The sequence below is a fragment of the Microcaecilia unicolor genome, chromosome 8, assembly GCF_901765095.1.
Source record: "Microcaecilia unicolor chromosome 8, aMicUni1.1, whole genome shotgun sequence".
Classification (NCBI taxonomy): Eukaryota; Metazoa; Chordata; class Amphibia; order Gymnophiona; family Siphonopidae; genus Microcaecilia; species Microcaecilia unicolor.
This window is the reverse complement of record NC_044038.1, coordinates 28,187,375-28,214,201: the sequence shown is the minus strand read 5'-3', so window position 1 is coordinate 28,214,201 and position 26,827 is coordinate 28,187,375. Positions and strand designations below refer to the sequence as shown.

At 42.9% G+C, this 26,827-nt stretch overlaps 1 protein-coding gene across 1 annotated transcript in view; it reads right to left on the bottom strand.

The window, feature by feature from the left end:
* DNAH3 (dynein axonemal heavy chain 3) overlaps window positions 1-26,827 on the bottom strand; it is a 232,988-nt gene that overhangs the window by 127,691 nt on the left and 78,470 nt on the right. The window contains exons 17-26 of the mRNA XM_030212342.1: window positions 25,936-26,080; window positions 24,290-24,501; window positions 23,132-23,223; window positions 20,817-20,931; window positions 15,174-15,290; window positions 11,224-11,403; window positions 9,155-9,291; window positions 7,134-7,335; window positions 5,064-5,156; window positions 4,143-4,253 (exon numbers count right to left, since the gene is read on the bottom strand). Of these exons, the coding sequence (XP_030068202.1) occupies window positions 4,143-4,253; window positions 5,064-5,156; window positions 7,134-7,335; window positions 9,155-9,291; window positions 11,224-11,403; window positions 15,174-15,290; window positions 20,817-20,931; window positions 23,132-23,223; window positions 24,290-24,501; window positions 25,936-26,080 (1,404 nt within the window). The remainder of the gene's footprint in view (window positions 1-4,142; window positions 4,254-5,063; window positions 5,157-7,133; window positions 7,336-9,154; window positions 9,292-11,223; window positions 11,404-15,173; window positions 15,291-20,816; window positions 20,932-23,131; window positions 23,224-24,289; window positions 24,502-25,935; window positions 26,081-26,827) is intronic.

Genomic DNA, 26,827 nt, shown 5'->3' with positions numbered 1-26,827 from the left:
CCGGTGGTGGAAGGCGGGGCTGGTGGTTGGGAGGCGGGGATAGTGCTGGGCAGACTTATACGGTCTGTGCCAGAACCGGTGGTGGGAGGCGGGGCTGGTGGTTGGGAGGCAGGGATAGTGCTGGGCAGACTTATACGGTCTGTGCCAGAACTGGTGGAGGGAGGCGGGGCTGGTGGTTGGGAGGCAGGGATAGTGCTGGGCAGACTTATATGGTCTATGCCCTGAAAAGGACAGGTAGAAATCAAGGTAAGGTATACACAAAAAGTAGCATATATGAGTTTATCTTGTTGGGCAGACTGGATGGACCGTGCAGGTCTTTTTCTGCAGTCATCTACTATGTTACTATATATGCTGTAGACACGTGTGGAATGACAAAGCAATACTAAATGTTGAATGCAGATCCATTCAGAAGAAGCCATTTTACAAAAGAGCATGTTCTGGAAAAATAGCAGCATCATTTGGGGCTTTACATGTGAATGGAGAACTACTTACAAGTACCAGCAGCAATTCTGCTATTTGCATATGTAAATGGTAGATTCTGTAAAGTGTACATCCCAGGGGAGGCAATTAAGGAGCTAAGGGGCCCTTTCACTAAAGTGTATTAGATTTTGCAGTTACTGTGGCTTATTGTAGCAAATTACCGCGTAGTAGCTGAAAATCTAATGCAGCAACTATTGGGGGTGTTCATCAGCATTTCAAAGTTTCCACGTTAAAATACCATTTTATTTATTTATTTGGATTTTGCTCACACCTTTTTCAGTAGTAGCTGAAGGTGAGTTAAATTCAGGTACTCTGGATATTTCTCTGTCCCAGCAGGGCTCACAATCTAAGTTTGTACCTGAGGCAATGGAGGGTTAAGTGACTTGCCCAAGATCACAAGCAGCGGCAGTGGGATTTGAACCGGCCACCTCTGGATTGCAAGACTGGTGCTTTAACCACTAGGCCACTCCTCCACTATAGCAACATTCCCTGTAGAATCTCAAACAGTAGCAACATTCCATATAGAATCTCAAATAATTTATTTGGATTTTGTTCACACCTTTATCAGTAGTAGCTCAAGGTGAGTTACATCAGGTACTCTGGATATTTCTCTGTCCCAAGAGGGCTCACAATCTAAGTTTGTACCTGAGGCAATGGAGGGTTAAGTGACTTGCCCAAGATCACAAGGAGCAGCAATGGGATTTGAACCGGCCACCTCTGGATTTCAAGCCACTAGGCCACTCCTCCACACTGTACTGAGATCAGAGTTAGCGCAGAAGCGCTTAGTGCTTCCAATTTAGGAGGCGGTAAGTGGGTCTGCGCTAACAGCAGAACTGCTGGTTAGTACACAGTATTTGACACTCGCTGCCTGCAAAGGCTCCGTAACACAAAAAGCACTCAAAGTGCAGTTTACCATGCGGTAAACTGCTAATATACCTTAAATCTTGTTAGTGCAGTTGTGCGTTAGTAGTTACTGCATGGTAAACCACACATTAATCTCCGGATTCTATATAGCATGTCTAGAGATCTGTGCCAAAATCCAAGCGTATTCTGTAACAACGTGCGTAACTTAATTGGCTTTTCAAGCCAATCAGCATTGTTAACAGCACTTAATCAATAATGAGCACTAATTGGCAATAAATAGAATTTACGTGCACAACTCCTTAAGCATATTCTGTAACACACTGTGCCTAACGTTTAGTGCGCGCAGGCAAAAAGGGATGGGGAAATGGGGATTTCATGGGCATTTCAAAATTTACACGTTGTTATAGAATATGGACCTCTGTGCCTAAATCTATGCACAGGATTTATATCACATTTTTATTGGTGTAAATAGAGGTGCATAGTTTTAGGCGCTAGGATATCAACTAAGCATCTATATATATAAAAGGCAACCCCAACGTTCTGAAGCCTCCACGGAAGTTGAGGCGCCCGAGATATCCGGTGTGCCCTGGAGTGTCTGCACCGCCCTCGCGTCAAAACGTCATGACGTCGAGGGCGGAGCTATTGACACTCGAGGGCCGAAACGGCCCACAGCGAACAAGGCAAGTAGCTTCGAGGGACGGAGGGAGGGGGCCCCTTGCTAGCGCCCGTTTCATTCCACTCAGAAACGGGCATTTTTTCCTAGTATTCTATATATTGTGCCTAAATCTAGGTGCCACTTATAGAATATGCTTTTTCGGAAATGTTTTCCGCTTGGATTTTCTAGACACCATATATAGAATCTGGCCCTAAATGCTTAACACACTTTACTAACAGGGTCTCTAAGATCTGAAACTCAAACCTTTGCCCTGTTACGATGGCTTTCAATCCCATACAGGTAAACATAATTCCCCCATAAGCTTGGGCCAGGTCCAAATCAGAAGTCAGCTGACGCAGTGTACCTGCCAACGCTGAACTAACCCTTCTATAATCACCTCCTATGCTTATAAAGTGTTCTGAAACAAAAAAAAATGAAATTTTCCCAAGTATACATGTAGAGTACTAAAATATGGAAAACACATATACTTGAAGGTCATCCCAAACATGTCCAAAACATGCCCCATTAAAATTTCTGTATGTTATCAGTTGCACAAGTAGATAGCACTTTTCCAAATTCACTGCTTATCTGGCAAGTATAATAGGGCTAAGATACTGTCCCCCCCCCCCCCCCCCCCCCGATATTCAAAAGCATTTAACAGTACAGGATCAGCACCTGTAAGCCACATTGAGCCTGCAAAAAGGTGGGAAAATGTGGGATACAAATGTAATAAATAAATAAATGCCCCATAACTGGCTATCCGTGAATTTTCAGCAGGACATGGCTAGCCACGATCCATTGAAAATTCGCAGTTAGCGGCTAGCAGATAGACGATTATATCACACAATATAACCGGCTATCCGGCGATTTTCAGTACAAGTTTGGCAGCCATATTTGGCAACATGAATTGGAGGCCTATGTTTGGACAAACTTAACCAGTCAGCACTGAATATCGGCTTGACCGTTTCAGTTTGAACCGGCCAAAAATAAACCAGATATTCAACACCAGTCACCAGAAGTGGCTCGGCATTGAATATCCAGGCTCAGTGAATACCACGGGAGTTAGTCAGGCTACCTCCTGCAATCTGAATATTAGGCCCTGTATGGTGAAATTATGTACAAATTAATTCTGCCCTACTCGCATTTGATACGTGCATAAACTGGCACTTAGACATTTATGCAAGACTAGTAAAAAAGGCCCGTCTCTGTTTGAAAGGAAACGGGCGCTAGCAAGGTTTTCCTCTGAGTGTGTATGTTTGAGAGAGTGTATGTGAGAGTGACTGTGTGAGAGAGGCTTCTGTTCCTGCTGCTGTGCATTCCCCATGTTGTGCTGATTCGCTGCTCCCTGTATTGTGGCTCCGCCCCTCTCTCTTCTACTGGCCAATCTGGTGTGGGTTGTGTGGCATCACTATTATCTACTCCAACATGATCCACGGTTCCAGGCAGCCTCAGAATGTTGGAGGTGAGAATTATTATATAGGATAAACGTTTAAGCTCCATTTTACAAAGCCAGGATATGCACATATCAAACAGCAAATGGCAAGGAGGCATGGTCTGGGCATGTATTGGGTGGGACAAGGGCACGACAAGTTCATAAACGTTTATTCCCCTTTTCAGAAAGGGACTAAACATCTATATCCTAAATGATCGTCATTAGGAGTTAGACCTACCAAACATGCTTAAGATTTGGTAAACAACTGCTATTGAGCAGCACGCCACTGGAGGGATTGAGAGGTTGCCTTTTAAATCTATCCAGTGGGTTTTGTTCCTCTCCCCCCAATGCCAAGGGAAACCGGCACAGTGGCAACATCAGGATAATACTTGGTTGGGTGCTGGCACTTAGCCAGTTAAGTTGTCATTGTACAACATAAACGGGTATGTGCTGGCTTTGAACCCACCAATATTAAATACACTTGCTTTTCTTAAAAAGATATTTATGCTGAACATGCCCGTTTGATAAATGTCCAATTCTCCTGTATTTTAGAACAGGCTCTGCAAAGTCAGATTCTGTTCTAAAATTTTGGCAAAACTTGAAATGCAGTGACCTCCATGTCTCAATTCCACCATCTACAACCTGTCTGAAATGGGGCTACCCAAATCCTCTAAACTTTTTTCCACCACTTAATTCAATATAGTGCCTTACTGGTAAAGTGTTTCCCTGTATAGCTTCAGCTACTTCCTTGGTCCAAAAGATTGATGACACACAGATAACTACTTGCCCGGGCCACTGCAGTACCCACTTCTTTCGAGGAACCTTGAGGAAAAAGTACAAAGATCACAATCTTACATTGATTTAAAAAAAAAAAACTGCAGCTAATCTATTTCCTCTAACTACTTCATCAAATATTCTATTGATGCTTTTTCTGTAAAGCAAATTTCACCATTTCAGCACATAAGTACTGCCATAATGGGACAGACTGAAGGTCCATCAAGCCCAGCATCCTGTTTCTAACAGCACGGTACAACAGTTTTATTCTGCAGGAAAAACTGACCTCAACTGCCTATCAATCTGGCTACCAGAAATAACATTTCCAGATTTGAAAGCCACAGGGAAAGTTTGTGCAGTGGCGTAGGAAGGGGGGGGGGGCGGTCCGCCCCGGGTGCACGCCGCTGGGGGGGGGTGTCGGCTCCGCTGGTTCCCTCCTCCCTCTGCCCCGGAACAGGTTACTTCCTGTTCCGGGGCAGAGAGAACAGGGAACCAGCGGAGCCGACGCAGCTCCCAGCAACTTGCAGTCGGGGCGGATCGGCCCTCCCCACTTTCCAATTAAGTACGCGCTCCGGGGGGGGGGGGTGCGCCTTGCTGCACCCGGGGGGGGGGGGGGTGCGCAGCGGCGACCCACCCCGGATGTCAGCTGCCCTCGCTACGGCACTGAGTTTGTGAAAGGATTTGTGTGGGCTACCAGTAGCACATTTGAGTTTAAGACAAAAGAAACTTGAAAGAAGAACTAAAGGACATTATTAAAGTAGATGATCTCCTGATTAAAGGAATTTTCAAATCTCTACAGTATATAGATGATTAAGATCTTATTTGTGCAATTTAAGAAGGTATTGGCAGTTTCTTTACCTGACTATAGTCTCCAGTGCCATCACGAATAACTTGTCTTATGCTGGCAAGCATATTTTCTTCAACTTGCAGAAGCCATTTCTCCACCATACCCTTTGAACATGAAAGATTAAACAAATAATATATTGTAAAAAAATATCATCAAATTATAATTATAAGAATAATTACATGTACGGAGACATATTTTCTGGATTCTGAGTAAAAATTTATTTTATTTACATTTGTACCCCGCGCTTTCCCACTCATGGCAGGCTCATTGCGGCTTACATGGGGCAATGGAGGGTTAAGTGACTTGCCCAGAGTCACAAGGAGCTGCCTGTGCCTGAAGTGGGAATTGAACTCAGTTCCTCAGGACCAAAGTCCACCACCCTAACCACTAGGCCACTCCTCCACCTAAAAATCTGTTAGCTGCCCAGTATTAGCTTTATAAACTGAACTCATAACTCCATGGAAAGGACAGGTTGTGAATGGAAACATGACCCCTTTCTGCACACATGTTAAATGTAACTATGAGTGATATGTGGCTAAAGTAGGTTCCATTATGCTCTTTAAGAAAAAGGCTCGATTCATTAAGGAATTTCTCTCTTTCTGTATGTATCTGCAGGCCTAGCCTTAGCCCCAGTGGCACCCTGTGTGGGTGTGGCAAATGGCAGAGATACACAGAGCTGGGGAGGGAAAAGTAGCACGACTTTGGAAGGTCAGGCAGTGGCAGCATCTGTATTGCTGCACTGGTCAAGTGCCCTGTCAGATGAGAAAGACCTTGATGAACCAGGCCTTAACAGAAGGTCCATCAAGCCCAATATCCTGTTTCCAACAATGGCCAATCCAGGTCACAAGTACCTGGCAAGATCCCAAACATTAACAATTTATGCTGCTTATCCTAGAAATAAGCAGTGGATTTTCCCAAGTCCATCTTAATAATGGCTTAGTGGTTAGTGCAGTGGACTTTGATCCTGGGGAACTGAGTTCGATTCCCACTGCAGCTCCTTGTGACGCTGGGCAAGTCACTTAACCCCCCATTGCCCCTGGTACAAAATAAGTACCTGAATATATATAAACCGCTTTGAATGTAGTTGCAAAAAAGGCGGTATTATCAAGTCCCATTTCCCTTTCCCTTTAGGAAGATATCCAAACCTTTTTAAAACCCCGCTAACAGCTTTTACCACATTCTCTGGCAACAAATTCCAGAGCTTAATTACACATCAAGTGAAGAAATATTTTTTCCGATTTGTTTTAAATTTAATACTTTGTAGCTTCATTCAGTGTCCCCTAGCCCTAATATTTTTGGAAAGAGTGAACAAGCAATTCACTCCAGTCATTCTTTTATAAACCTCTATCATATCTCCCCTCAGCCATCTCTTCTCCAAGGAGCCCTAATCGCTTTAGCCTTTCCTCACAAGGTAGTTGGCCCCTCCCCTTTATCATTTTCATCGCATTTCTCTGTACCTTTTCTAATTCCAATATATCTTTTTTGAGATGCGGTGACCAGATTTGAACACAGTAATCAGGCTAAAATTGTGCAATCCAATATTTGCCACTGAATATCTGCATAAAGATAACTGACTAAGGGGCCCTTTTACTAAGACACGTAGGTGCCTATGTGCATACAACGTACGTCAAATTAGAACTACCGCCCAGCTACCAAATGCCCTGGGTAGTAATTCTAACGCATGTGCAAAACGCGCAGCAGAAAATAATTTCTATTTTCTACCACATGGCACTAACCGGGCAGTAATCAGCAGTGTATATGCGCTGACAATTACCGCCCAGTTAACGTGTGAAACCTTACCACTAAGTCAATGGGTGGCGGTAAGGTCTCAGGCCCAAAATGGATGCACATTGATTTTTATTTTGCCACACATCCATTTTTAGCCAAAATGGCACGCTGAAAAATGGATCTGCGCGTGTCAAATGCATGCGCCTACACCAGCGCAGGCCATTTTTCGGCACGCCTTAGTAAAAGGGCCCTTAAATTTACTAGGTTATTTTACCGATTCAGCAGGCTTTTCAATATTGACCTCAAAGTCTTTAAATACACCCTCATTATTTAACAAACATAATAAAAATTACTTTTGCTTTAGCAGGGTAGATTTTTTGGATGAAAGAAACGGTTTCCTTCTCTGAACTGATCATGCCAGTGATTTCCAGGTCTTCTGTGAACTCTAGCTTAGCTATTCCCTCAAAACATTTCTTCAAATGTGGCTGGACTCTTAGCGGATCTTTGGTTTCTGACAAAATCTCAAGCAGCTCATCATTAGACAGGAAAAAGAATCTGTTAGAAAACAAAATGCAGAGAAATAAAAATATTAAGAGCTTATTTCTTCAACACTTGGATGGGATCCTTTGTAGCCACGGCAAAGAAAACATAATTGAATAGTGTTCTCCAAGAACAGCAGGATCTTACAGCCACAGAAATGGTTGACATCACTGGGAAGGAGCTCAGAAGACTCTAGAAAAGCTTTCTGAACCTGCACAGCTATTGTCATGCTGACAAGTGGCACAATCTCCTCAGTCTTCTGACAAGCTTCAACCTTGGGAAGGACAGTGGGACTGTGTGGCTAGAGGATACTGCTGTCCACAGAGAATACCCGTTACAAGTATGCAGCTATGATTTCACCTTAGACAAGCAGGATCACTTCAGCCACAAACTTGGAGGCTCCCAAACTGAGGGCCGCATGTATCCTAGCTCCCCCCACCTTACCTTCTGCTACTCATGCAGTGAACCAGGTGGAGGTTGTAGGTTGAAACAATAGTCATTTACCAGCCAATATTCAGCCAGTGGTGGTGAGTGTTTTTCTAAATGTCAGCTAAGATTGATCCAGATAGTCAATGTTAGGCAATATCCAGGCATTGGAATTGAATAGGCAGATCAGTGGTGGCACCTGGAAGTCATGCGGGTATGGCCGATATTCAGTGCTGTACCCACCTACTGAACCAAGCAAAGTTAGTACTGCCTTTTCTGCAGTCCAATTTGCCCAGTTAGATATGCAGGCATCGGCACTGAATATCACTGGTACCCACTTAACCCCCGACTCTGCCCCCGGACCACCCTAGCCCTACCTGGATTGTGCCTGGGCAGTCAGAGCTAACACTCAGCGGACCTGCCAGGTTAAACATCTACCCCTTAACGGTATAAAGCCCATATTAATAATACTCCCCCACCAGCCCAGTCCATAGTATTTTTCTTTTCTATTAAATTCCCCCCTTATCCCCCAAATTCCAGCTATGTGCTACTTTATAAAATGTCACCAGTGGCATAGCCACAGGTGGGCCTGGGTGGGCCGGGGCCCACGCATTTAGGGCTCAGGCCCACCCATCAGTAGCACATGTTTAGCAGTAGCTGGTGGGGATCCCAAGCTCCGCCAGCTGAAGACTTCCCCCTGATGGTAATGAAAACGCTGCTCTCCATGATACTGGCACCTACACATGCTCAGTTTTCAGCGAATGCCTGCTGCAGATGGCCAAGGTGGAAAGAAGTGTTTTCCCACCAGCTGAGATATATTTTCGTGGTGGGGGGGGGGGGGAGGGAGAACACTTGGTGCCCACCCACTTCTTGCTCAAAATCTGTTGTCTGGCTACGCCTTTGAATGTCACTAAATGCAGTAACATGTAGATTGAAGGTGGTGTATGTATTATCGAATACTATATGCGTGGGAGGTTTTTTTTTTTTTAGCAATCTAGGCGTGAGCATTTACTCCAGCTCCAGTTATATGGTTGGTGTAGAAGTCGTGCCTAAAACTATACATGCATTTTTGCACTGGTATACCAGTATCCAATAAAAAAATGTAGGCACCTACTTTCCTTTATAGATGAGGCTCTAAACAGGTATCTTAAAATAGGTGCCACTTCATAGCATTACCTGCTTTTTTCAGCATTACCATAAATTAAGCTACATATCTAGAGTTGTAGTTTTGTTGTTGTTTACCAAAAGGGACCAATGAAGCCTTTTCTCTTTCCTCGTTTTCACTGGTTTCGCATTAATGAGCTGCTTTGTAATTAATTTAGATAACAGCAGCCCATTAAGGCCAAATTTAAATCAACTTTCTTTCACACTTTAGTACACAAGGCCCAACGTTTGAAAAGTAGTTTACCTGGGAAAGAATAATCTTTTCTTCTCCAAATAATTATTCAAGCCCTTTTGGATCTCTTCTAACAGAACATTTGATTCTTGAAGTCTTTCTAGCATGTTTGGTTGTTCAGTTGCTACAACTACTTTGGTATCTTTCACCTAGCAGAGAGAAGACACATCCTATATCATAAAAAGCACCTCCAACATTCTGTAGCCAGCAGCCTTGCAGTGAAGCCTGAAGCCTGAGGTGTTCGTAGGCATCATAATAGCTCCGCCCACATTCTCAGCTGATTCCAAGGCAAGGGGAGGAGTAGGTACTCCTCCCCCTGCCTGGGAAACAGTGTCACTGCCCCGCTCCCTGCCACTTTGAGAAAGTGGCAGGGAGTGGCGCAACAACCTCCCCCCTCCCCTGCTCGGCGCATCAACAAAGCCGTTGCGTACCTCTGCTGAGCTGACGGATCCGAAGTTCTGTTCTCGGCTGCGGGGCGTGGCTTCATGATTGAGCATCAGTGGAAGTTTTCTGTGCGTGCGTCTGATGTCAGACGCACGCACATAGACTTCAACAGATGCTCAATCATGAAGCCACGCCCCGCAGCCGAGAAAGAACAGAACTTGATCCGTCAGCTCAGCAGAGGTACGCGACGGCTTCAGGGGAGGTATTGCGGAGGAAAGGGTGGTGTACAAAGGGTTGCGGTAGGGGCTGCAGGGGACATTAAAGCAGAGGGGGGGGGTTTGAATGTGAGGGAGGGGGTAGTCTGGAACGCGGTGGGAGGGGCTTGACGGCCCTTGAACTGGGAGGGAGGGACATATGTGTGGGTGGGTGTGTGGATGTGCTTCGGGTGGGGCCTTTGAACTGGGAGGGAGGGGGGTCTGCAACTCGGGAGGGAGGGAGTTCTGCAACTCAGCAAGGAAGGAAGGAAGGGAGGGAGAGGGGTATGGAACTCGGGAGGGAAGGAAGGGAGGATGGGTGGGAATTTACCTTGCTAGCGCCCGTTTCAAAGCGTTTCGAAACGGGCCTTTTTTACTAGTAAAATTATAAAAGTCACTACAACAGCTAATAATTCTCAAGATTTCATAGCAAATAAATAAATGGTTATCATTATACAGTAATCTTTAATCTAAGGCTTGTGAATGCATTCTTCCATCTGTACTAAAACTGAAATTTCTGGATCATACGTGCTTTTACGTTTGCTTTCAACATTTTTAGTGGGAAAAAGGAGCATCTTGTTAGTATGGGAAGATATTAGACCATTCTTTATAAATGTAAGAATAAAATAACTGATGTATATTTATTCATAACATACTGGATCCTCATTAGATATCAGAAAATGCACCATATTGAGGCTTCTATTCAGTGGCGTCGCGAGGGCAGCTGACACCTGGGGTGGGTCACTGCTGTGCACCACCCCCCCCCCCGGGGGAAGTGCACCCTCCCCCCTCCGGAGCGTACCCCCCCACCCCCACCCCGAGAACATACCTGGAAGGCGGTGAGGGGCGGGTGGGAGAGCCAATCCGCCGAGTGCACACCGCTGGGGGGTGTCGGCGCCTCGCTGGTTCCCTGCTCTCTCTGCCCCGGAACAGGAAGTAACCTGTTCCGGGGCAGAGAGAGCAAGGAACCAGCGAGGCGCCGACACCCCCCCAGCGGCGTGCACCCGGGGCGGATCGCCCCACCGCCCCCCTTCCTACGCCACAGCTTCTATTACTAATGTGAGCTGAGTAAAAAAGGACCTCTAATACAGAGGTGTCAAACTGCAAATTTGGAGAGCCACAAACCTGCCTAGTGAAATCACACTGGCTGGCTCCCCCACTGATATTCAGCAGCATTTACCCAGAATATCAGCTGTGATCACTATGGCACTATCTGGTTAGTGCTGGGGTGATCCTGGAAATTATCTGCCAGCACCTGGGTAACTTCCGGAAGCCATGGAGTCCCAGATATTCAGGCTGTCCACTGTGGGTTGAATATTACAGGATTGTAACTGTCCTGTAAACCAAACCGCTTAGGAGTGCCTTCAGAAAACAGGAATCACTGCCAGTTCTGACTGAGCTGAAAGTCCAGAGACATTCAGAGAAAACTGCTGAATAGTTTACCGCTTCTGTCATGATGTCTTTCCAGTATTTATCAACTATCCCAAATTTCCTGCCTTCTTCTGGCATCTGAGCTATGATGTCTTCAGAACTAAAGATGGGCTCCAGGTAAAGCCAGGTTGCTTGACATTTCAGCCATGCATCTAAAATATCTTGCATTTGGCAGAGTTTCCGTTCCCATGTCTGAAAATAAAGCATTTGTGTATAAAACAACATTGTGTATTCATTGACATAAGATATTGCTTAACTGCTGCCCTCTAGCTTTTGTTTCAATGTATCATTTCTTTGTCATATTTTTGGTCAAACTAGGTCTTGTAACATTTAAAAGAACAGGATTTGGAATGGATATCATATGCACCATCTGCACTGTGAAAATGTGAAGGGCTGTAACACCAAAGCCCCTCCACATACAGAGGGAGCTGCGATTTTAGAAAGCTGCATATGGAGGAAAACTGTTGATTCCCCCTCACATAGATGTGGGAGAGTTTCCAAAATTGCTGCTCCCTCTGGAAAGGATCACAGTCATGGATAGCTACCCTATGGCATCATTCCCACAGCCCCATCCCCCATCCCCCAAGGTACCAACCTCTCATCCCCAATCATGGCCCCCCCATGCATATTCCCCCCTAATGACCAACTTTCCTCTCCCATTGCTGGCCCCTCCTCATGGCATCCCCCAGATGGTATTACCTCCCCCCATTACCTCCATCCTTTGCTTCCCCCCCCCCCCCCAACAAGCCTCCCCCCAGCACCATCCCTCCTCCTTGGGCAAGGTCCAACACATGGTGCCCTCCCCCAAGTCTTACAGCCCCCCCCCCCCCCATGGCATAAAACACGGAAAACAGGTCCCATCACAGCAGCCTACTCATCCTCCAACACCATCTCCAGCCATAACAAACTTCCTAGTGCTTAGTGGAGCAGGTGCAATGACCAGCTGCTCCCACTGCGATGCCCCTCTGAGTTAAAATGGCTACCAAGACAAGACCTCCACAGAATACAGAGGCCTGACTCCCAGTACTAATAATGCAATATTACCATTAGAGGCCTTGGCAGCCATTTTGACCCAAAGGGGTATCAAGAGTAGGGAATGAGATTTGGGAGATGGAGGCTGACAGGAGGGGACCTGTTTTCAGTGTTTTGCATCATGAGGGATGTAATCTTTGAGTAGAGGAAAATGCTGGTGACTAAATTAGGCACAGATAGGGTGTATTCTAGAAAAATGTGCGTAACTTGTAGGAACACCCCCTAAACACGCCCCCTTGAAATTATGCACTGATTGGCTCATTAATCAATTAAGCTTTATGCGTAAATTGGCTATGCACACTGATGTATGCACAAAACTTTAGACAACAAATATAGAATCCGGGGAATATGCATAATTGTACCAGCTGGGGAGAGGGCAGTTTCCAGTATGGGATTTTCTATTATAAACCCCTTTATCTCCAGAAATCCTTTTGGAAATTGTTCTAAAATAACACATTTGTGTGCTAATTCACTGTGCATAAATTTACCACAGTTTAAATAAATAAATAGAGTGATAGTGAATCCTGGGTTCAATTCATTTTTGTTTTCCTGCATCCAGAAATATAGCATCTTCCTTGCCATAGCAATGGTAAAATATGGTTTATGGTTATTTACAGATTAAATATACCACTTCTGTTACCAAGGAATGTTGAGGCAGGGTACAGTACTAATGGTAAAGAAAAGAAGAGGAATTCTAAATGACATTGGAAATACTTTTACATATCCAAAGAAATCCAATCAATCAAATCTAAAATCTGATAAATTACAACAGAAAAAAACACAAGTACATAAAATAAAAATACACAGCAACATAGCAATTGAACCAGCTAAAATGGTTCTCCTACCAAATTATTCAAAAGCAGCCATGAAGAAATGAGTTTTCAAGGAAATTTTGAATGCCTTATAATTTTGTTCCGAGCAGAGGGGTAAAGGTAAATTGTTCCATAATCTAGGAGCAAGAAAGTAGAAAGCCCTATTCCTTGTCAATTCGTATTTGCCCGGGAAGGGCCTGGTAAGATTAATCTGTGGTCATTGAAAAAAAATGTAACAATCAAGAGGGAGTATAGGTGATTATAAAAAAAGAAAAGTAATCTAGTGTACTAGAGCGAAGATTCTTAAAAGTCAATGACAGAATTTTAAACTGTATCCTGTAGTAGATAGGGAGCATGTTTCAATTGACAAAAGAGCGGAGTTGTTTGATCACATCTTTTGACATGACATAAGAAATGGGCAGCTGTATTTTGTAGAGACTGTAGATGCCTTTGTTCTGCTTGAGTAATGCCTGTGTACATTACATTACAAAAATCTAATTTAGAGCTAATGAATGATGATAGAGAGTATGTAGGGAATTCGGGTCCAGAAGATTTCTGATGGATCTTAGTCAATGAAGAGCACAAAAATCTGCTTTTAAGACTACTTAAATATGTTTAGAAAAGGAAAGATGAGAATCCAGATAAACTCTTAAACACCGGAATCAACTGTGAGCACTGGGGATCCAAAAAGGATAGGAACAACTATCGGAGGGGGATTATGGTCAGTATTCCAGCATGCAATTGTTTTGTCTGGGTTGAGAACAAGATGATGTTCAGCAAGCCAAGTAGGTACTTGGTCAAGACAGATTTATAGTGGAGTAAGATTGATGGTGTCATCAACATAATGGATTACAAGTACAGGATGTCGCTGGCATAAAGATAGGTACTAATGCCTAATGATTGAATCATTGCAGCAAGCAAGGCTACAAAAAATGTTGAAAAGAATGGGTGAAAGAATAGATCCTTCCGGGGGAGGGGGCGCCACATATGAGAGGATAAGATGGAGAAGATGAGGTTGTTAAAGTAAACACAGTATAGGAATGCTTATCCAAGAAAGAAGAGAGCCAACAAAGTACATGTCCAGAAATACCAATGGAGAAAAGTCTGTGAAGGAGAAGAGAGTGGTAAATCAAGTCAAAAGCCATAGAGAGATCAAGTGACACCATCAAGGCTATAAAACCTAAAGTCTCTGTACTATGACCAATTCAAAAGCCTGATTGGAGGAGATGAAAAATAGAGGCTGACTCTGCATGAGATAGGAGTTGATCATAAACTAGTGGCCCCCAAAGTTAGGACCATGGTATTTTAATGGTTTGGGCTGTCTGGTTAAAAAAAAAAATTAGGCCCGCCTACCACCCCGATCCCTTTATGAAATAGCACAATCAGAACAATACACGCTTTTACACTCTAGATTGCACTACACTTATATTGGCTCTGTGCTAAGATTCGCTGTTGCTGCTTCTTCCTAATTTTGGCTGTTTACCTGTACTCCTGAGGAAAGCTTAGGCCAAAACATGGCCCGTGTACAGTCCACGCCACAATTAGTGTTTGCCTGTTTTTCTGATTGTGCTGACTCCAAGTGTACATACAATAAAGGCTTATCAACAATCCCTTCTTGATCCATCACCTTGGTCATTCCCACCCCTTGGCTTGCTTCTACTTCTGCTAGAGGATCAGGCTGGCAAATAAGGGAGCTTTCTCTTTGCAAGATGTATTATTCAGTGAAAGCAAACAATACCTCAGTAAAAGAATATCACTCAGATCTTATCGTTTATTCACAAAATTTAATATTTATTTATTTATTGCATTTGTATCCCACATTTTCCCACCTATTTGCAGGCTCAATGTGGCTTACATAGTTTTTTAATGGCTTACATAGTTTTGTTATGACAATATCATTCTGGAATATCAGATAAAATTAGTAATGTGCAGAGATTGAGTAAGGGAAGAAAGAAGGAAGTGATTAGGCGGGTAATATAGGAGAAGAGGTAAAAAAAAAAAGCAGAACATCCATACCCATACCTCCCTTGTGATAACAGACTTCTCAATAAAATTTATTGAAACAAAAAATAAAAATATCACACACATATGAATTCAGTTGCATTTGTTATCTCTTACCTTAGCTTGAGCTTCTATTGGTTTGATGAACGGGGAACCACACATTGTCTGTGTTTTAATAACGTGATCATCAAGAAGTAGTTGGATGTCATCAACAGCTGACAGAATTTGTGTATTCTGTAAATACAATCACACTTTTTAATGCAATCTACAATTGGCTGGTTCAATTAATCTATTCAATTATTCTATAAGAGATTTTGCTTCTGAATAATAAGTAAAGATCTAAATCAGAAGGAGGTTTTAATTGAAAACAATGACAACTGGTTTGGAAACAGTAAACGCTGCTATACAAAGGTAGAAAATCCTTAACACAGTAAGGATATGGAATTGCCAGAAGAGGCTTTCATAAACTGAATCCAAGCAAAACAGAGATTCCTTGGGTACCTAACACAAGTGCCCAAGTACCTGACTTCAAAATACACCTGCGGCAACTACAAAATCTCTCTCCATATATTGAAAAGACAAGTCTGACCACTGTGATCCATGCCATGATAACATCATGACTACTGTAATGCCCTGTACACTAGTCAAACCAAAAAGAGTTTGCATCAGTTTCAGAATGCTGCAGTCCAACTGATATATGCCTGCAAACGACGTGACCACATCGCACCTTTCCTGAAAAAACTATACTGGCTACCAATACATTACATGGCTAAATTTAAAACTCTTGTGTTTGATTCTCAAGGTCCTCAGACAAAATGGACTAGAATACTTTACACACCTTTGAGACCTCTAAGTTTCTCTCAAAGAGCATCACTATCTGTCCCCTCATCAAAAGAAATTGTGCAATGTGATACCAGCCAGTGAGCCTTTTCAGGAGTCGCCCCCACACTCTGGAACTTATTCCCAGAGGGACTATGTCTAACTAGAGACTGTCTCTACTTCAGGAAGCAGGTGAAAGCCTGGTTCTTCTCACAAGCCTTTAATATATGTGGTGACTGACTACACTCATTTCGCACCTGGACTAGCTTGTTGCACACCCTGTAACTTAAACAAGATATGAGGAACTAGTCTAACTCTACAAAGATGTTGGCCCTGAGTTCAGCCACCCATCTATTTATCCCAATTGACTCTGTACTACCCATCTTGTCCCCCTCTATATATCTGCACTTGGCCCCTCAGTTAGGTCTAATTTGGCTGCTTAACTTTTTGTTTGTTACATATGTACCCCGCGCTTTCCCACTCATGGCAGGCTCAATGCGGCAGGCAATGGAGGGTTAAGTGACTTGCCCAGAGTCACAAGGAGCTGCCTGTGCCGGGAATCGAACTCAGTTCCTCAGTTCCCCAGGACCAAAGTCCACCACCCTAACCACTAGGCCACTCCTCCACTTAGGTGGGTAAGTGCTGAAAGTCACCTTGTCCATATCCCAAAGGAGAGTGTGTGGTTAGGCATACTCCTTGAGAGGACCTAAGTGACCTTGAAGATATGTAGAGCTGTTCTTCAAGTACTCTGGGTCACTATATTTAAAGGCCTTGAAGATTAAACATAGCATTTTAAATTTATCCTGTATTGTAAATGATGTGACGTTGTCATGTCTCTTACAACCTTCTATCAGTCTTGCCACAGCATTCTGACTCAACTGGAGCTGGTGCAGATCAGTGTACAATGTATTACAGAATTTACAGTAAATGTTATAATGGCGTGAAGCACCATGACAAGACTTGCTTCTCAATGCATGGAGAGAGGCAGCATCGCTGTCACAAATAACAGAGCAGCTCTTGAACGTTTCTTGGATTTGGGGGATCAGTCTAAGTGTTGTCTAACTGTATCCCAAGGTTCCTGATTTGTGATTTAAGGGGGATTTCATTTCTCCCAAAAGAGATTTTGAAGTCATGTATATGTCCCGTATATGTTAAGGACTCACAAGAGCTCAGCTTTACTAGGGTTCAAGCAAAGTTTGTTGTCTTTAGCCCATTCTTGAATTGCTGTTTAACAGATAAGTCAGTTTATTCAGGACTGTAAAGTCTGGTTCAGTTGGTATGAATAGCTGCAAATCATCAGCATAGATGTAGAACTGAGTGTCCATTGACCAAATCAGCTCAGCTAGTGACTTGTGATGGATACTGAACAGAATAGATGACAGTATCAATACTTGTGGTATCCCTCAGGTTAGCGCCCATGGAGGCAATGAGGTGCCACTGGACAGTATGGACTGTTGCCTATCTGATAAACATGATCTGAACCAAGCAAGCACTATGCCACTGATACCTGTTTCTAACAGTCATTCTAGCACGATATCATGGTACACAGTGTCAAAAATTGCTTAGAAATCTAGCAGTACTAACACTGATGCAAATCTCTCATCTCGGTTTCTATGTAGATCATCTAGTAGGGATACAAGGACCATTTACTTTCCATAACTGGGTCTGAATCCAGAGTGACATGAATCTAGCCAGCTTCTCTCTTCAAGCCAATCAATAAATTTAACACAGACATTTTGTTCTGTAAGTTTTCTAAGAAATAGGATGTTAGATACTGGCTGGTAACTTTCACATTTGTCCGGGTCAAGGTTGTTCTTCACCACTGTCCTTTTTAATGCTGCTGTTAGTTGAAAATTAGAAAGAGAAGCATTCACAATTTTTGTGGCCCCTTTTATGAGGCCTGTGCTTGCCTGCTGCACTATCTTTAATGGGCTAGGGTCGAGGGAGCAGGTAGTTTGTCAAAAGCCTCTTAGGATTTTGTGAAAGACCTCCTCTACTATTGGGATAAAAGATATGTGCCATATCAATCACATTAAACAAACTGGAGTAGCTTAGTGGTTAGAGCACCATCCTTGATATCCAGAGGAGCCTGGTTCAAATCCCACTGCTGCTCCTTGTGATCTTGGACAAGTCACTTAACCCTCCATTGCCTCAGGTACAATATTAGATTGTGAGCCCTCCAGGGACAAGGAAATACCCAGTGTTCCTGAATGTAACTCACCTTGAGTTCCTACTGAAAAAGGTATGAGCAAATCCAAATACATAAAGTAGGACTGATTTTGAGAAACTGAGCCTGATAGTTCCTGCTCCTTAGTACAGTTAGCTTTGCCTTTGAGGTAACATTCATTTTTTTAATTTTTTATTTATTCTCCCCTTTTTAAGGGTATAATTATCAAAGTGGGCTACCATTAAGACATGTTATTTGATCACTAGCTCATGATATTTTAGTACAGGTCCCATTTTATGCAATAAGACCTACTTACTAATAACTTGGGTTAACAGTAAAATGACATGTCTTAACGATAGCCTACATTGATAACTTCTCCCCTAAATACCTAATCTGTAATGTCCTCATCTCACTCTGCTTTACTGATGGAAGTGGGACTTTACAAACTGTCTGCCCTATCTGCAGCTAAACATGCATACATAGCGGGGCATAATCGAAAGGGACGCCCAAGTTTTTCTGAGGACATCCTCGCAGGACGTCCCGTGAAGGGGCGGGGAAACCCATATTATCGAAACAAGATGGACGTCCATCTTTCGTTTCGATAATACGGTCGGGGACGCCCAAATCTGGAAATTTAGGTTGATCTTAGAGATGGTCGTCCTTAGACTTGGTCGTTACTGATTTTCGGCGATAATGGAAACTGAGGACGCCTTGAAGATCAAACATAGCATTTTAAATTTATCCTGTATTGTAAGTGATGTGACGTTGTCATGTCTCTTACAACCTTCTATCAATCTTGCTGCAGAATTCTGACTCAACTGGAGCTGGTGCAGACCAGTGTACAATGTATTACAGAATTTACAGGAAAGGGAAATGGGACTTGATATACTGCCTTGCTGTGGTATTTTGCAACTACATTCAAAGCGGTTTACATATATACATGCTATACAAATGTTATAATGGTGTGAACCACCATGACAAGACTTGCTTCTCAAAGAAACATTCACATAAAAGGGAATTAACAACCGTTTCCTTGATTATCTTGAAACTAAATAAATTTACAATTGTTGATCTAAAATAAATACGTTTTTAGTGCCTTTCGATAAAGATGAAATTTGACGGATTTGATATGGAATATTATTCCAAATTTTTGCGCTTTGGTAAGTAAAAAAAATTTGTTCCTAGATAGACTTTAAAAGTACCTTCTTCACTGATGGAAAATCTAAATTCAACCCATGTATAACTCTTGAATTTGACCTATTCATAGGAAATAGCAAAAGTTGCATTTTTATTATAACCAAAAGGTTTTTCCCCAATGATAGCGCACTGAGTGAACACTTTTTAGTGCCGAAATTGATTCTGAGGCTTTTCCTTTTCAACAAACAAGAGAGCAGTAGTTTAGATTTATCAGTGGTTATCTGTTTATAAACATACATGCATACATTGCAACTCCATCCCAGTTCCATCTCCAGGATCACGTAAAAGTACATGTGCTTTCTTTGGCATATGTATACTCCTTTGCAATTTTATAATCGCCATTTTCTTCTTGCAAACCATGCTTTGCATGCAAAAATGCTTAATAAAATTACCACATAAGGGCTACGTACTAAGCTTTGCTAGAAATAACACTGTGCTTTAACAAGTATGGCTGTTACTTTCAGCAGGGTGACATATACAAAAGATGTAGACATTACAAATGCAGTTCAAAGTGTAGCATACTGCTGAACTGTGGCATTACAAAGAAGAAAGCCAATACAGCAGGAGATAAACTGCTCACTTCCAGCCAACTGGCCTGGTGATGGGATCCAGGAGGATATGGGGGAGACAGAGGGGTTAAAGAGGAGGTGAGAGGCCTGGTTGGGTGTGCATGATTGGTATCAGAAAGGCGATGGTCAGAATAGAAGGGCAGGAAGGATGTATGTGTTGCTCTAGGGCAGGGGGTCCTCAAATTCAGTTCTTGAGGTCCACAACCCAGCCTGGTTTTCAGGATTTCTACAATGAATATTTATTTTTATTTATTAGGATTTATTTACCACCTTTTTGAAGGAATTCACTCAAGGCAGTGTACAGTAAGAATAGATCAAACATGAGCAATAGGCAATTAGAGCAGTAAAAATATTCGAACAACAATACAAAGTATGGCATGGTATACTACTTGCAATGACTACACAATATGTATGAGATCTGTTTGCATTCACTGCTTCCTTGGCGGAAATGCTGAAAACCAGGCTGGGTTGTGGTCCTTGAGGACTGGATTTGAGGACTCCTGTAGGGGGATCTAAAGCTGGGATATTGGAGGACATGAATGCTACCAGTAAGGATGGAGAAGGAACTAGAACAGCAGGCATTGGAGGGGGGGGGAGGATTGGGAGCATTCAATGATTGACTTCTGTGGGGATCCCTGCTCTAACTGTCCCTTTAACTTTAAATGGACTAGCACAGACAGATCATATCTGCAACTGACATACAGAGCACAACTGCATTGCTATGTCCTTCTTGTTATTAAGTACATGGTGATACATATTTTAATAGGGAGTTTAATGGGCATTAAATTTGACAGGTTACCCAGAGCATTTGTGGCATTTGAAGTCATCCACCATATCACCATAAATGAGATTTATAAAGAAAAAAAATAACATAATGAATTCAGGAATGAAACAAATTGAAGTACCTATTAAAAGTATCAGTATATACATTTTTTTCCTATAAACATCATTTGAAAAACAATCTTACGACCAATATATTTGTTTGTTAAATTAATGATGTTAACTCACAGTGTCCCTGTATTTAACAAAAGTGAAGTTCATATTAAGCCATTCAGATTTCATTTTATCCATTGTTTTCTCTAAGGAATACTCTTTACTTGCGGTGGCTCCAATCTGCTCCAGCCTAGATAACAAAAAAGAACTCGGTTTTACTAAATTTTAATGAATTCAGCTTCTACAAAAGCTGAAGAAAACTTCATTAAAAACAAAACTGACGATCACTACATATAATCTTACAGTACCAGAACATGTGTTAACTCTTTTCCATACTATACAGGAGATAGCTACCAATATTTTATATAGCTACAGTCTAGAAGTATAGAGTTGGCACTACCATTAGGAAAACTGGGAGGTTGCTAAGAGCACCAAACTTTGGAGGATGGCAGAAAGGGCTCCTGAAAAAGCTCTTGTGGTGATGACCTCTGATCTCCCATCCTTGCCATTACCCTGCTGTATTGCTGCTACATCTCTCTGGGACTGGCAGCAGCAGCAAGATAAAGTAGAGTGTGGAGCCTCTGAAACCCTGCATGCTAGCCACACCCCCTCTGATGTAGACTTCCTGTTTGCATGGAGGCTGGACTGGCTGGACTTCCAGAATGTGGAACACAGAGTTTAGAGACTCCATGCCAGGCTTTTTTTCCTGCTTTACTATATTGGTGCTGTTGCAACTATGATGATGGCAAAAGTCTCTCTAGCTCTCAAACAAATATTTGAGACTAGGTAGGAAAAAACAAACAAACAAAAAGAAAAAAAGTGGTTTCTTAAGTCTTTTTTCAAGCTTATTTTCAAAAGAGAAGGATGCCCATCTTTCGACAGAAATCGGAAGATGGGCATCCTTCTCACAGGGTCGCCCAAATCGGTATAATGGAAAGCCGATTTTGGGCGTCCCCAACTGCTTTCCATCGCGGGGATGACCAAAGTTCCCGGGGGCGTGTTGGAGGCACAGCGAAGGCAGGACTTGGGTGTGCCTAACACATGGGTGTCCTCTACCCATAATGGAAAAAAAGGGTGTCCCTGATGAACACTTGGACGACTTTACTTGGTCCTTTTTTTCTTTCGGCCAAGCCACAAAAAGGTGCCCGAAATGATCAGATGACCACCGGAGGCAATCAGAGATGACCTCCTCTTACTCCCCCAGTGGTCACTAACCCCCTCCCACCCTCAAAAAAATGTTTTTAAATATTTTTTGCCAGCCTCTATGCCAACCTCAAATATCATACCCAGCTCCATGACAGCAGTATGCAGGTCCCTGGAGCATTTTAGTGGGTGCAGTGCACTTCATGCAGGCAGACCCAGGCCCATCCCCCCCCTATGTTACACTTGTGATGGTAAATGTGAGCCCTCCAAAACCCACCACAAACCCACTGTACCCACATCTAGATGCCCCCTTCACCCATAAGAGCTTTGATAGTGGTGTACAGTTGTGGGGAGTGGGTTTTGGGGGGCTCAGCACACAAGGTAAGGCAGCTATGTACCTGGGAGCTTTTTCTGAAGTCCACTGCAGTGCCCCCTAGGGTGCCCGGTTGGTGTCCTGGCATGTCAGGGGGACCAGTGCACTACGAATGCTGGCTCCTCCCATGACCAAAGGGCTTGCAGTTGGTCGTTTCTGAGATGGGTGTCCTTAGTTTCCTTTATCGCCGAAAATCAGAAACGATCAAGTCTAAGGACGACCATCTCTAGGGACGACCTAAATGTCAGGATTTGGGCGTCCCCGACTGTATTATCAAAACGAAAGGACACCCATCTTGTTTTGATAATACGGGTTTCCCTGCCCCTTTTCGAGGACGTCCTTAGAGGGCATCCTCAGGAAAACTTGGGTGCCCCTTTCGATTATGCCCCGCTTTGTCACCTGTAACCTCTCCACAGACTTTGAAGAACAAGCCCATGACAGCTTTGCAACCGCCTACTAGAACCTACTAGCGCTTAGGATATGGTTGGACAGATTGAGCGCGCATATATATGTGTGTGAATTAATGGTACTGAATAGGCATCCTGCCTTCAAGATGTGAGCTCTTCTTCAAAGATTTGCATTCAAATAAACGTCATTAGCATGACAGGTCATGTCGGAGGTGCCCTCTGTAACAGATAACTGATTAGACTACAGACTGTGACCAGAGGCTTTGCTTTGCTTCCTGAGCAGCTGGCATGGCTCCTTTAAGAGTTTATTTCCCACTCAGGTTTCCTACCTTCCCTGTCCTCCTGCTGTTGCTGCTGTATTTTTGTTATGTTATATTTGTATATCTATTTTTGTGATTGCTTATAAAATATTTAAAAATAAATAATGCTTTCTTCCATACAACACAATATTAGGATAGATTTCTTACTTGTCCAGATACTTTGATAGTCCAAATTCCAACATTTTATAAAGAGAAGTATCTTCATCGGGTTTCACCTCAAACCCAACAATACTACTGATCTGGAAAATAATGCAAAATAGTTAACACTTGTTCACAATTATACAACTGTTGGGAGAGTCAGAGCCGTAGCGAGCCAAATTCCTTCTGGAGTTCATAGGAAGTTTTGTATATAATATATAAACATATTATATCCTGTAAGGAGGTTGGAGGGTCTAAGCAGCTCAGGAGGCGGTATGGGGCCAGACTACATTCCCCACAAGGCCCTGAGAGAAGGGAGCGGGGTGGTAGGTCCCAAAACCCGGTATGGCCCCCATGTGAAAGGGAGGGGGAAAAGGACTGGAGAGAGCAGCTGTGATGGCAGGCGAGGGCCAGAAGGGGGAGCAGGGATGACAAAGCTCAATACCCTTGGGTTAGAAATCAGTACAAGATTCCTTCCACCTGGGAGGGGGAGGAGGTCTCCAACCAACAGCCTAGCAGAGAGACAGAGTTAATGGAGTGCTTGGAGGAAGGAGAGGCTGGAGGGAGCAGCACCCCAGGTTTGGAGGAGCCAGTTGACATGGACTGTAATTGTACTTTGGGGCAGAGTTGCAGGGACTGAAGGCAGTGGGTGGTCACAGGAGTCAATTAGCTGTGTTGTAGGCGGTGTACTGCCATTCTGCAACCACCCAAGCGGAAAGACTTTTAAAACTGAAACCCAGGCTGTTGAACTGGGGGAGAACTTGGATTTAAAGGGAAGTTTTTTTTCTTGTTGCTTTATTTTGGGAAACTGAATGGGACTTTAACCCCTTGAACTGAGATTTTGTGGAGGAGGGGAAATAAACTGTTTGGGAACTAAAAGCTGTGTTGTGTGGAAGGACTTTGTTTGTGGACTGCTAAAGGGAGTCTACCACCCCTGAAGGTTTGCTACCGGGAATACAGGTATATTACAATCCTATGAACTCCAGAAGGAAACTGTCTTTGGCATGATGCAAGTACTGTAGCAAACCTTAGCAGTAAATTTGAGAGAATGAGATTATATTCCACATACCCTGTGTGGCGAAACAGGGGGCTTAAATCTGTGATTTCTTATGGTATAACACATTTATACAGGGCTTTTTCTTGAAATTTAAATAATAGATAGCGCACCTGATCCCAATGTCTATCCTTCAGTCCACGATTGCAGATAACAGAGATGACGGGAAGGTGCATTTTAAACTTGTCTATTTTAATTTTGACATTTTCAGCTACACGTTTAGGTCCAGGAGTATCAACAAATGTTTTTGCCAGTTTGTACATTGTTCTCCACATATTTCCTATCTCTTCATTAATTTCTTCTGCATTTAAGTCTTGGAAAGGACCTGAGTGTATAATGGGAAAAGACCATGGAGAATTTTAACTGTCACAGTACAATAAAAAAGATTTTAATAGTCTTTTGTATAGCCAGCAAGGTTGTTAAAATAGCATCATGAGCTGCTCAAATTGTAATATTTTTCTTGTTTAGGAAGTGTTCTGTGTGAAGTTGGTTTACTTCTGAATATTTTGGCATCATCAAGCTCTGCTACCAGGAAGCAGTGCTAATTTTCTGTCAGGTCACATCATGTAGCTGGCCTGGAACCTTTTTGAACTGCAGCTAATTGCTTCCTCTTCCTTGCTGCAGTCCGAGCAGAAGATGGAGGCTGCTCTTCACCTCAACCTATACCATTTTTTTAGGCATTCAATACTGCCAAGGAGGAGCACTTAAAAAAATGGCAAGAGAAAAGGAAGAAAAGTGCAGAGCAGAAATAACAGAGTAAGAATGGAGTTATATCTGTGCAGAGGCACTGAATAACAGAGGTAAATAATCTTTAGTTATTATTTGAATATTTCTATATTTGATTATTATGTTAACTATGGTTGCATACCTCACTAGAGGAACAGAAAAATATTTATTTATTACATTTGTACCCCGCGCTTTCCCACACATGGCAGGCTCAATGCGGCTTACATAGTACCAATATGAAGAATTACAAAGTCGTAAAAAAGAATATACAGTTTGTAGTAAATGCAATATTAATGGGGTTAACGGATAAAGTAAATTCAACATAGGAGGAATTGGATTAAATTAGATCCACTCCTATTACTAAGTCTCAGGATCATGTGTTTCACTGCCTTTCCCTTCCTTCCCGCCTCTCCCTCTGGTTACTCACTGGCAAAATGACATTGCATAGATTATCTAACAAGTATAGTATATACTTGTCCTTTAACTTACATAAAAATAGAACAAATTACATTGCATTCATAAATACAATTAGTCTACTTGGTATTATACTTCTGAACAGTGGCGTAGCCGCAGGTGGGCCTGGGTGGGCTGGGGCCCACCCACAGCTCAGGCCCACCCAACAGTAGCACACGTTTAGCAGTAGCTGGTGGGGATCTCAAGCTCCACCAGCTGAAGACTTCTCCCCGATGGTAATGAAAATGCTACTCGCCATGATACCGGCACCTGTGTATGCTCAGTTTTCAGCGCATGCGTGCTGCAGACTGCCAAGGTGGAAATAAGCGTTTTCCTGCCAGCTGAGATATATTTTTGGTGGTGGTTGGGGAGAGAACACTTGGTGCCCACCCACTTCTTGCCTAGGCCCACCCAAAATCTGTTGTCTGGCTACGCTCCTGCTTCTGAAGTTCCTGTTTTATGTAGCTATCTTGTAATCCAGTACTCATTTATGTAGTCAATATTACTATAGTATCTTTCTCAAACATACATCTGTGATTACTTCTCCCATCAAGAATAAGCCTGAAAATAATAATCTTACCAGACATCCATTCCTCTGATTTTTTATAGAAATTATAAGCTGTCACCCAAAGTTGTTCAAAGGGAGCCTTGCTTGCAATTGTAGTTTGAAGTATCGGGAACTGACTCTTCTCCATCTCCAGCAGCTCCTCTTCTTTATTAATTTCCTTTGAAAGATAACAATTACACAGATTCACTGGTGAAATTATACTTTCACGTGATGTTCTATAGCAACTGTTGAAATGTTAAGCTGTTGTGCCTCCCTTTCTATGGCAAACTTCAAAGTTGCCATGACTAGAATGATATACGTCATCACATCCAAGAAAACTCATCTATCTAAACATTTGTATATATACATACTAGTAAAAAAGGCCTGTTTCTTAACGCAATGAAACGGGCGCTAGCAATGTAATGAGTTCCTGCCATTAATGTTTCCACGGTTGTATTCTGAATATAATTGTTGTTTACATGTGTAAGACTTGTTTATATACAATATTTTTTGTGTAAACTGTGTTACAACGTGGTAAAAGTTTTCCTTGTTCAGGCCCTTCAGTCAGTTTAACAATCACATCAGAAGAGCTCCTTACTCGTGAGAATGCAACATACAGTTGCCCATGTGAGAGACTGAGAGTGACAGTGTGTTTTACAGACAGTGAAAGAGAGAGAGAGAGATACACTGTGTGTGTGTGTGTGTGTGATGTGTGTGAGTGACAAAGTGATTAAATGTTTGTCTTCCCTTCTGTTCTGTGCACTTGCCTCCACTAATGTTCGTACCTCCCTGTATATGATTGTTTGTTAGAGATTCCACTTCCCTCCTCCAAGTTCCGTTCTGTCTGATTGGTGAGGGCGGGGACAGTGAGAGCCAATGAAACGCTGAACTACAGACTTACGAACCCTACACTGCCACAGTGCCA